Below are 12,631 nucleotides of genomic sequence, written 5' to 3'. Positions count from 1 at the left end.
TCTTCTTTGAGATAGTATCTCTTTGTTGCATACATGGAGATATTGCAGAATGAGTTAAATTCTTGATACTTGGTGGTAAATAAATACATGGTATTATTAAGTTTTTAAAAATGCTCTTTTTGTAGAAGTGTCAAATCCTGAAGCAAGAATCAAAGTTCCTCTGATTATGCTTCTGCTTGTTATTTTACCAGTGATAAGGGGAGAATGAAGACCACTGTAAACACTGACTGGAGGTGGAGGAACTGTCATAAGCCATACTAAAATAATTAATATAAAATTATTAAGCAACTAGTCAGAAATAGCATCTAAAAGGTGTTTAAAAATGCACAAAAATATAAAGGCTGTATCCAAGTCCTTCATACAAATATTAGTGTTTAATATTGCACTAAAAATGAATGAGGTAATGGAATGAAGCTAAAAGTAAAAGTTTCAAATTACTTGACATTTCCTGACAAGGTGATGTGGTTAGCTGTAAAATAATCTTACCAAGGGAAATCTTCAAGGTAAGTCTTTGAAAAGACTTACCTTTAAGAAACAAGACAGAAAAACCAGAGCACTAAAATGCAAGGTAGGGAGTACTGTCACATATTACAGGTTTTCAAAAACACTCTTTTCAAAGCCTTGCTTTTATTACCTGGTAAACTGATACATACATATTTTCAATATCATCTTTTAACATGCTAATGCAGTTATCACATTTTGATTCATAATACAATAAAATATATTTGAAGGGAAGGTTTCTACAGAATCTCTCATGAATTAGAAAAATTCAAAGAGGAAGTTTTAAATTACTCACAAAGTATTTCTTAGGAAAGTGATTTGTGAAATAGTCTCTCCAAACACATTAAGAGAAAATTAGGTTTCAATTTGACTAAACACTGTTCTTGGTTCTAGACTGGGGCCCTCAAGCAAGCCATATAATCTTTTCTCTACTGCCATCTAGTGTATATTTGAATTTCCTTCATCTGAGAAAATATTTACAACTGAAAATATGCTGCAAATTTTAAGATTTAATTAAATCAATAAAAGCTCTTTGTGCACAAGAGATAAACTCTATGCACATTAATGTGTTCAAACCTCAAAGCTGTTTTGAAACAAATTAATTTAATTTAAAGAAGTCTTCAGCACATGTAATTGAAAGGTCAATTACATACAATCATGGCAAATTCAGAAATACAATTCTCACCAAGTGGAATGCAGTTTTTAGTATACTTCACTAAAACTGCATAACTGATTAAACTACTATTTTCAAATAACTCCACAAGGTCCTTATGTTAAACAGAGACAACAACTGGGATTTATCTCAGCTAAATTTAGACATACTGCTAGACACCTGTATTTGAGCTGATAATCACCTAAGATTATCTCTGTGACCAACAGAAAAAAATAGGTACCTTTAAAGAACAAATAATTTATTTACAATTCCAAGTTGTCTGAAAAAATGAAATTATCATAAGCATTAAAACTCTACGTACTTGAATATTCAAGAATCACATTGATGAGTGCAGTTGGGGGACAATTATAAAGTTTTACAACTCAAGAACATGAAATTCAACACTGCTTTAAAATTCAGGCTACTGCTGGGCTGAGAAGAAAAAACTAATGATTTTCTTGTAAAAGTTAATTATGCCTCAAAAATAGGTAGGTAGAGAGAAAATAAAATAGGGAAGGTATCTGAAATTTTACTGGTTCAATGTTTAGCTTTGAAGAGTGAATAAGAAAAAGTAATCAGAAAAGCAATATACACTCAAGCTTCATCTTTCTGTTACTATCCTGAAGGCAAAACACCAGATGATACCTGCAATTCCTAATGCCCCTGTGCCAGCTGCTTTATTCAAAACAGCATTTCCAACAGGTGATGTGTGAAAACATGGCAACTGTGCCTCTGATCCCAGCTGAATAAATTCTAAGCCAGCTCCATTTTTGTGTATACTATTCCCCCAGAATATAGTTCTGGAATTACAGGGACTTTGTCACACTAAGACAAGCAGGGAAAGAAAAGCAATTGCTAACCAAAAGCAGTAAAAAAAAAACATTAGGAATTTTTAAAAATAGGGGGCAAATTACTTTCCTCTTGAGTTCTGCTTGCACATCTGTTTAACTTTTTGTGTTCTAATACCTTTAATTTTATCCTAAGGCAATCCCTCTTCAGTCCTGTTGTAGAGGTGACTAAACCAGCTGAGCATAACTCAAGGCAATGTATTACACCACATCTCAAGCATTTAGATGACATTGTAGTAGTGGCTTATGGCAAACCTTAAGCAGTCATTGATACTTTGATAAAATCCCATCTCCAAACTGCCTCCTCTGCCTGCCTATAACTCTTGTTCATGTTACCAGGTCTCTTACTTGTTACTTCTGTTTAGTTTAGATGAATTATCTTACTCTTAGAAATATGATGAGAAAGGAAGAAAAGGAAGAAAGGAAGCAGTTCTACATATGATCTGAGGTGTAGATGAGATAATAGGGAAAAATTGTCATTACGACTGCTATGCTCTAGTGGAATAGATCACACAGAGAGACAGGGGAATCTCCAAACCTCTTCAGGACCCCCTAGCCAGACACAGCTGAACTGATGTCCCACTGGTAGGAAGAACAGATCATCTCCACAAGCTCCCTCTGACATGCCTGTGATTCCATTCCTCCTTTCCCTTATATATTAGAAACATGATGAGCCATTGAAAGATGAGGGTAGGACTGCAGTGGAACAGCCTAATGCTAGAATTCTCTGTATTGCCTCTGGCTTAGAAAGAGGTTGGCATGTAAAAAAATATTTTAAGAGAAGAAGGACAAAAATACTTTTTTGTCCTTTTCTTTTTTGTAGTTTTTTTTTTTCCTTTTTCTTTTTTTTCCAGATTACAGCACAGTGGGCCTAGACATTTTGTTTTTCTCAGTTAGAAGAAGAAATAGTTAAGAAGATGAAGCACTGAAAAATTTCAAGCACAGTGCTACCTAAGAATTAGTGCATGCTAATGAAAGCATGTTACTTCTGGTAGTAACCTGATACCAGTTTAGTCTGTATAAATCATGGTTTTGTCCAGCTGGTGAGGTCTACTCTTCCTGATCACAACAAAAATCCCACAATTTTTGTTGAGACAGATAGGAGGAGCCATAAAAACAAGAAAAGACAAATGGAGTGAGAAAATGTGATAATTTCACCTTAACACCATCTCAATTATTATATCATTACATTAATTCTAAAATATATCATTACATTAATTCTAAAAATTAGCTGCAAAAGCAATTCTAATCACTATCACTCTATTATTTAATTTACAATACGAAAATATATTATATTACAATAATGAGTTTTGTTGAAACTGCCAGACACTGTTTTGTCTCAAAGAATATAACATACTTGATATTTACCTGAGAGAAAGATATTCTAGTAACAATATAATGTTATTTCTGTCATAGAAAACTAAATACAGAGACTCTCATTAAAATCCTGAAATCAGGCCAGAAAATATAACACAGAGTCCACAACTTTGCTATGACAAAGCCATAGAGCTCTTTCACTACTATGGAGCAGCCCAGGAGCCTATCAGCTGCTACAAATGCTGCAGCCATTAATAAATGCATACATAAAGCTAAGTTAACTCTGTCAAAGCTAACTAATAAATAATTTCTTGAAATTCAGCTACTGAATTTCCTTGATGAGCCTTTTCAGGATTGATAATGAGGCTTCCTAGCCTTAGTTTAACTTCAGCCTGAACTCATTAATGCTTTTCCAGAGCTTCTTAATTAACCAGGACAAGAAAAAAAATTGAAAAATTCATTTAGAGTATATTCACATCTTTACCAGACATGAAAACAGCACAGAGGTCTGGAAATGTTGACCTGAAAAGAAGACAATGGACCCCTGCAGCTATAAGCCATTGTGTTTGTTTAGTACATGTTGTAACTGAGTGCAATTTGAATGGTCTTGTAGCAAAATGTTGCTCCAGCAAGACTGGCTTGAATCTGCTGGCAAATGCTTAGATTGAGTTTGCTCTGGCACTGACCAGCTATACTGAAGGCTGGTACCAGTAAACTAGAAGGAACTTCATTCATTTACCTTACAACAAATATGAAAGTCCAGCACGGAAGTTTGTTTATGAAGTTTGTTCATTAATGAAGCTTTTGGTCAGAACAGGATGCAGTCATCCTGTTCTGACCAAAATGCTAAGCATTAGAAAGCTACACACCCAACTTGGCAATAGAACCACGCACAGAAGAAATCTTATTTTGTCAGAGTTCTTTCCTCCAGCAAATGTTCTCAATCTTTATACCACTCATTTGCATGTACTCATACTGCAAACACAGCCACCCACCCAAAAAAAAGCTCAATATCCCCAAATGTCTGTTTTAAAACTCTGAGCAGGAAACAAATGCCATGGCAGCAGTATCTACATTTCCTTTGTAGGCAACCAGGCAATGGTGAATTTCTATAGTACTCTGATAGCATATTACAGCAACCAGAAAGTTCTGATTGCTGTTCTAGATTTATCTCAATTAAGTTTTTCAACACCAGAGGAACCTGGAGACTATCAAAAAAGAGAAGAAAATACAGGTAATCACCATGCAGAAGACAGCCATCTCCATCAGGGACTGTGACAAATAAAGCCTAAACAATGGCCTCATTGAAGGCATAGCACTGTTTACCTATTAGGCACAACTTTCAGACTATTTGACACACACAAGATTTTTCCTAATACTGAAACACAACATTTGACATTGCACTTTTATTCCCTAATTTCCAACACTTTCAGTGGATGCCAGTAGATAGTTTGACAGTAACTACTGTCCAAGAATGAAATATCAGGAAACCAGACATCATAGTGCTGTAAAACACACTCCTAGCCTAGAAAGTCTTTTAGGTAGATATCAAGACCTTCTCACAACACCTACAGGTCTTGGAAAGAGGGACAGCTTGTGACAAGCAAGTATTTGACTTTCAGTAATATCACCACATTGTCCCCCTTACAATGATATATTTTGGTAAGTATTGTAAAGCTCAAGATACCTACTGCAACACTTGCAGAGTTATTTCAGAAACCAGATTATCAGGTATGTTTTGGTTGAATGAGATGTAGAGTATAGACCCAGAAGAAGCATGAAAGTAATTTCAGCTTAAACCTGCCAGCATCAGCTTGCCTAGTAACCCTAATGAGGATTCATAAATTATGATTGCTTCAAAAGTATTACACATAACAATAAAAAGCTCCCCGATATACATAAAACATATTTAACTATAAATGTCAGACAGTGTTAACAGAAGCTTCTTGTTTCCTATATTAGACAATTTATTGCACTCACCTCAACTGACGTAATTGTTTCATCATGGAAATGACAAGACCTTGGGTAAACATCAAGAAGATGAGGAGGATCATCAATATGTGTTCTTCTAAAATTGTGTTTGAGAACTTCTTCATAATCCAAAGCATCAAAGTTGGTTTTCCATAGTAACACCTATAAGAAATCTTCATATCAGTAACTACTTGCAGGCTATTCAGTGCTCAAAACCTAACTATTCAGTAAAGTCTGCTATTACTAGTAGATAACTGCATTATAACAATACTGCAGTGATGTCTTAGTCCAATCTCTACTGCAACACAGGCACTTCCCTAGAGTATCTTTACTTCAAATCTAAAAGATGTGGTTCAATCTATTCAAAAAGTAACCCCTAAAACACATCTATAATCACAAACTGTCCCACTGAGCTGTCCCAAGTTACTTTTCTGCCAGATTAAGGGATCATATACTGTTAATTTCTGCCCCCTATAAAGGCTTGCAGGTTTAACAAGAAAGTTTGAAGGAATAAGAGAAATGAGAGAGTTCCACAGAACTCTAAAACACCTGATTTCCAGTGTTTTGGCAACAGGAATCTCTTTTCTGAACTTTGTCTCATTATATTCTAGGTAGAAACCATATCTAAAGTCACACATGTATGACCAAATGCAGAAGGTCATGGGACACAGAGGTAGTCCAAAGGTATTCTATCCAGTCTTATGAATATTCCACTTAGGCTACTACTTTTCAAACCAATAGGTATAACTTTGCTCTTTCACATAAAAGGTCCTATGTTTTCCATGGCAACAGGTTAATGAAATAAATTGCAATGTGCACATACTGCCAAAACTGTGAGGAACATGACAGAACACTACACTTTGAGATCTTCTTTGTTTGAGGAAAGAAGCAAATAGAAAGAAACAAAAGTATCCAGTGTTTGTTTCAAATATTTAACCTGCATCTGAACTGTCAGCTGGTTCTGCACCAACCAGAAACTTGATACAAGAAGCAGAGATACTGGTTTTCCTTCTTTGACGGAAAGGTATGGAAGGATCTGTTGATTGAAAACATCTTGAAATAATATATGTATGAAGGAAGCAGTCTTGCATAAACTTAAGAGTGGATCAGCTGCCTCCAGTGCATGCTGTGAACAGACCATATATTTTGGGTACTGCATGAGGGGTAGAAGATGATACTTCTATGGCTAACCTCTGCTCAAAAGCATGACATTGCCAGCAGAACTTTCCCAACAAATACACCCTACAATTACAGTAAACCAATAATCACAGTGAATTGAGAACTCCTCCTGGCACACCTAGAAGAAGGCTGTGGACAGGTCAGCAAAATGGGATGTTTAAGAAGTATGTGTGTATAACCAAAAGAAAATGGACACAGAATAAAGTTCTCATGTTTACTATAGATAAAGATATACACCTTGGTAGTTACCCAACAGTGGTTAGCACATTTTAAAAATTCGAAAAGTGAAAGCTGCAAAGTACTCCTCTCCCACCAAAATTTTCATAAAACAAAGGGAAAAACTTCAACAAACCAGGAAGGCCCATTTTAAGGTAATTGAAAGTTACTAGATCTGCTATGACTACGTTTTAATTCAACATTTCATCAGTGTTTCCTGATGAAACTGATCTTCCCTCTCATATGTTCACCATGAACCCACTATATCAAACTGCTGGGGACTAGAAGACATGGATTTTTACCTACTTTTTCCATGCTCTCATGCCCCAGCTTTACAACAGAAAATCAGGGCAGGAAAAAGGCAATGACATGACAGCACTGAACCCACATGCCATTCAGGGGGCCCCAAGTTCAAAGAACTTTGAAGTAAGACAGGCATTACCAGGGTGTGGGAGGCTGTGTTAGGCTTAATACTCTAAGTCTTTGCCTTCATCAGAGCTTCTCAGATTAATCTTCTGTCATGTGAACACATTCACTTTTGCTCCTCTCAAGTATAATGTACCAAGTCATAAAACTCAAAATATTCATGGAAGGTAAGGTCAACAATTCAGAATTACATGGGACTAAGTTGCATTTTGGGACTTATAAATAAGATTTTAACTTCAGTATGGAAAATCAAAGATCATACTAGTGAGTCAAGAAATAAATATCTTTCCCCCATTCTCAGTTGGTTTGTGTGGGGTTTTTTCCCTGCTTGTAAAATTAATATTGGATGTCTGATAACATTTTCACTTTTCCAATAACTTCAAGTCCTGATAGTACACTTTACTTAATACATTCTGATAGAAAGCAATTTTTTTTTATCTTCCAAGACCATCTCTGCTACTAGCTGAAATTTATTTCAAACTCAACAAAACAGAATATAGCCATGAATTATGGTAAACTCAAAAAATCTTAATTTCAACAGCATAGTTTTTTTTATCTACATTGAGCTTTTAGCTTTTTGTAGCAGGAAAACATGAAAAAGACAGCCAAGGAACATTTCAGACTGAAAATTTAAATATTGCGCTACAAAACTTCTTTCTTTTTGGAAACTTTATAGACCTGATAGAGATGATTCCAAGGTAGATAGTATGTGTTCTTAATTATTTATTTATTACAGAAGACAGAGATTAATTATAAGACTTACTGTTTAACTTTTTTTTTAATGCTCAAATGACTCTTCTTCCCTTTATAAAATCCAGTACTTTACTGTTTCACCAAAGTAAATTAGTAAAGGTAACATAAGAGGTTTTTTCCCCAATTCTAGCCAAAGTTTTCCCAGTAATAGAACTTAATACCTACAATTACAGAGTAAGGACTTTAAAAGCAGTGAAAATCTAACAAAGCAGGTACCACTTAATAGTAATTGCAATATAACTACTTCATTGACACTGAATTGCAACACTTTAAATATTCTTAGTCAAAAACCACTAAATATTTTTAGCCATATTATTAAAATATGTAAAATGGGCGTGGTTAGTCTTCTCCTCATAACATCCAATAGAAAGTCTATATAACACACAAGTAGCCAGAATGCATGTGAGTAATTAGCAAGTTATTGTGATGTAGTATATTTAATTCCCATCCACTGTAACAACTAAGACATTTCATTCAAGGAGACAATACCACAAACCTGAGCATCCACTCCACCTGAGGCAAAACTTTCACCACCTTTTGAAAAAGCCACACAAAGTACAGGTCCCTGAAAAAAAAAATAGCATACAGTAAAATTAGGCTATTACTGTAATCATGATATTTTAGTGCAGAGTAAAACACCAATGCCATTACCTAATGTAATATATTTTTCAATTTTAATAAAATAAGGAACAATTTTACTGTAGTGAAATATCTGCAAAACTTGATTGAAAAGTTAATATTGCACATTTTCATAAGATGCTACATTACAACTACAACAATCTATACTAGGAAAATAGTGGCAGTGTCCTTAGATTTTATACTTCATCTTTGCAATGAAAAATTACAAAATATATATTACATTACTCAAGGCAATATGTTTGAATGATTTATTATCAAAAATAGGGTTTGTTTGGCATTAATAGGAAAAGGAGGAAATGCCTGCCATTCTTCACAAAAGTTATCCTCTGTAAGCTTCCCCCTCCTTAGAAAACACTTTATCAATAAACAATAGGACTGAATTGCCAAATAACATGATTTTGAAATTTAAGTGAATTATTAATGAATTTAGAACATGAGCTTTTACTTAACATCAAGTGTTTCACATTGACAGATAAAAAGCATGCTAACAGGTAAAAACTGATGCATTTCCTTAACCACTTGTGACAAGGTGTGTTAACATAACACCTTGCTGTCCACTAAATTTCATCTGCAAGTCGCAAGATAAAAGACACAATGGCATAAATGTTACTTTCCCTCTGTAAAGATACTGAACAGCCTATTAAGATCTCCATTTAAAGAGGGTTATTGTGTATACCTTGTGTCCATGAAGAGTGTAAATAAGTCTTTCTCCTAAGAGGTCCAGAATCTTAAGGGTACCGTCAGAAGAAGCAGTGATGAGGTAGTTACCAGAAGGATGGAATGATATACAATTAACCCCTGCTCTGTGAACTGATTTACAGAAGACAATATTCAAAAGCTGTAGATATCTACTATGAAGGTATGTACACTTTATTTCTTTGCTCTTTTCTACTTCCCAAAGAACTACTTCATTTAAGGAAAAAACAACAAAAGTGCTGAGGCATAGAAGACTTGTCAGAGTATTTGCTTAGTTCAGGTCTAAAAATTAAGGGAAGCAAAGAAATAAAAAGTATTCAGACTAGATTCTTGGTGTTGCTAGACTACAAAAAGATACTTACAACATGTCAATATGACTTGTTTGTCAACTTTCCCCAATAATACTCTTAATAAATCACATTTAATTGCAAAGAGTCCCATTGTAAAGAAAATAAAACAAACTACATTGTTTTTACCTTTGAAATGCTGCAGTAGCTTGTTCGTTCGAATATCCCATAGTTTCACTGTGTTATTGGAACCTGCAGAAGCTATACATGTTCCACTTGGGTTAAAATCCACAAAAGTTGGAAATCTAAATATAATTAATGAAAACAGACTTATAATGTGTTCCCACAGGTATAATATCTAGGTGCATGTATATATATAAAGCCCACGATATTAACACTAAGCTGCTACAAACTTGTATGGAATCTACATGTATGGAAACTCAAATAAGGCATTTCAAGGAACTGAAATAAGCATAAGAAAACAAGATGTACATGACAAATCATCTCACTTTTGTTGAAAACACGGTATAATTGATCCAAGTCAAACTTTCAGAGTTTGTGCTAGAGTACAAAGTTCCTGGAAGATAGTGCTGCAAAGAGTTCATAACAAATAAAAGAATTTTGTCTAAGAACTGACAACACTTAGGACTTGAAAAAGGATGAAGGCAGCCATGAAATCAGCAAAGCATATATAGAAGCTAAATATTCCACTGAGTTGTTAACTAAAACTCTGGATCCAAGATGTTTAAGACAACTGCATATAAGTAAAAGCAAGTATTTTTTAAACTTAAATTAGGCAGATCACTGCAAGTGTTACTGAAAGTAACAAAATACTGTTTTCATCAACAGGCAGAAAAGTCTTCAAGCTTTCTTCTTATTGAAGCATCCAATATCAAATAGCATTACCAAAATTGAGGGAAAACATGGAAAGATTCCAAAATCCAAGAATAATCTTACTTCTGTTTAGATTATCTCTTGATTGCTGGAAAACAGCTGTATAAGTGCAGCCAGTTAACCTCTTTAGAAAAACATTATATGAATTATTTTAGTTGACATGGGTTGTAGAAGTCTGATCTGTTTTCAGATTTAACATATATAGATGTTAAAAGCACAGAATATTAAATTAATGCCAGTAAAATTACACTATTACATTTCTCCTTTTTTCTAGTAAAACTTACCCTTCATAATCTGAGAAGGTATTAATGCAAATTTTATTTCTTGCATCCCAGAGTTTAATAGATTTGTCCTCACCACAAGATGCTATTATTCTTCCATCAGGCGAAAATCTGGAACACACAAGTCTATACATTACTTAAGAACTGATTCTGCCTATATTAATTAGCATTAGAGACATAAGTAACAAAACACCAGAACCAAGGAAGCCTGTTTGAAATAAGGATGCATAGCACTTAAAGGACATTTGAACTTCTGGTATTTCTCACGGACTAATAAAACTGAAAAGCTTCTTCCCTATTCCACTTTGGCCCATTTCATAAGGAACTACAATTACAAACAGAGCCATAAGCAAGAGGAAGAGAGGGGGTTGAGGGGAAGGTATCAGCAACCTAAGGATGTCACTACAGATGACTAAGTGATTAGTAAAGAAAACTATAGGTAAGAAGACACAGAGGATACAGTAGAATCTTGTGTTCAATGTTAACCTATATTTATGTTCTCTGAGTTCTTTCTAAACTTAAAAATAGCAGGCAAAGAATTCACAATTATTCCTAGACTAGCAGACCAGGTTTTAAAAGAGGAAAACTGATTTGTCCATAACTTCCTCAAGCATTATTATTTCACTTACTGAGCAACTGCACAATGACACTGAAAAACTGTTCAAGAACTTTCAAATGTGATTTCCTAGAACTTTCCTTTCTCTTATATCAGGCCTCTTAGCTGCAGATTTTCCATTAATATGGAGGAAAGGAAAATTTTTTTAAAAAGATAGCAAACAATATTTTCTTGCCTTTGAGAAGCTGTCCTGTCTTTAAAGAGTATGAATCCTAACTTGCAGTCCAAAGGCCATTTCTTTTACCTTTTCCAATTACGTAAGCTTAACTCATCTGGTTCATGACCATTCTTTAATGCCACTATGATTCCAAGAATACTTGAGAAAACCCCTACAACGCATAGATAAATCTAGACATGAGTGCTGGGAAATAATACAACAAAAAACCAAACAAAACTGGAGAAAGACAGCACACTGACTAAAAATAAATACAGAAGACCCCATTTGTCCTTTAATGTAGTAGAATGAAGACAGTAACTGATTTAGTATGTTCACATATTAACACAGAGCAAGCTTTCATACTTCAGCTAAGTCTACACAAAACTTGTGCACATAAGATTCCTTTATTAAAATTGAATTACTGGTGAGAGATCGTTGCTTGTCATTCACAGATGTTTCTTCTCTTATTTCTACCCTGGGATACAAAATCCCCTTTGTTAGGAATTCTACTTTACCAAGAGAATAAAAAAAACACTTACTTGGCACAGCAAACCCAACCAGTGTGTTGGAATAGGGTAAACAAAAGGCGCTGAGAGCAAACACTCCATATTTTTATTAATTTATCATTGGATGCTGAAACTACAGAGTAGCCATCATGGGAGAAGCTCACACTCCGAACAGGGGCTGTATGACCTTTCAGTACTGATGATTCTCCATAACTAAGGGGGGAGCAAAGAAAAGGAAACAAAACCCCAAATACCAAGTCAAAAATCACAGTTATATTAAAGAGCTTCAATCCCCATAAAACTCAATGTTGGCATTTTTATAATCTTACTCAAATGAAAAAGCAATATACAGAAGCCAAATCTTAATGGCACCATTATATTTTACTTATTTAAATATTATTAGAATAACATTCCTTAAGTTGCATTTAACATGACCAGTTTTACAGAACAATGAAATTCAGTAGCATCATTGGCCTTTAGTCTCATTAGCATTAGTATTGGAAAGAGAATTTTTTATACAGTAATCTATAAAACGCTTGGAAGTTCAAGTAACATCAGTCTAAGATCATACTGAATTACTCATAATTACTACTACGCAAGAACAGTCTGATAAAGCAAGTCAAGTATTTTTTTCCCCAAAAAAAAAACTATTGTTCTCTTCAACACTTGTCTCCCCAAAATGAAGTACAGTC

The 12,631-nt window shown here is 34.5% G+C and overlaps 1 protein-coding gene across 1 annotated transcript in view; it reads right to left on the bottom strand.

Moving 5' to 3' along the window:
• Positions 1-12,631, bottom strand: part of POC1B (POC1 centriolar protein B) — a 45,516-nt gene that overhangs the window by 24,212 nt on the left and 8,673 nt on the right. The window contains exons 4-9 of the mRNA XM_058022506.1: positions 11,973-12,152; positions 10,664-10,771; positions 9,675-9,790; positions 9,179-9,312; positions 8,360-8,428; positions 5,299-5,451 (exon numbers count right to left, since the gene is read on the bottom strand). Of these exons, the coding sequence (XP_057878489.1) occupies positions 5,299-5,451; positions 8,360-8,428; positions 9,179-9,312; positions 9,675-9,790; positions 10,664-10,771; positions 11,973-12,152 (760 nt within the window). The remainder of the gene's footprint in view (positions 1-5,298; positions 5,452-8,359; positions 8,429-9,178; positions 9,313-9,674; positions 9,791-10,663; positions 10,772-11,972; positions 12,153-12,631) is intronic.

This window comes from Melospiza georgiana, chromosome 4, assembly GCF_028018845.1.
Source record: "Melospiza georgiana isolate bMelGeo1 chromosome 4, bMelGeo1.pri, whole genome shotgun sequence".
Lineage (NCBI taxonomy): Eukaryota > Metazoa > Chordata > Aves > Passeriformes > Passerellidae > Melospiza > Melospiza georgiana.
Note: the sequence above shows the minus strand (reverse complement) of the source record. Positions and strands in the feature narration are given on the sequence as shown.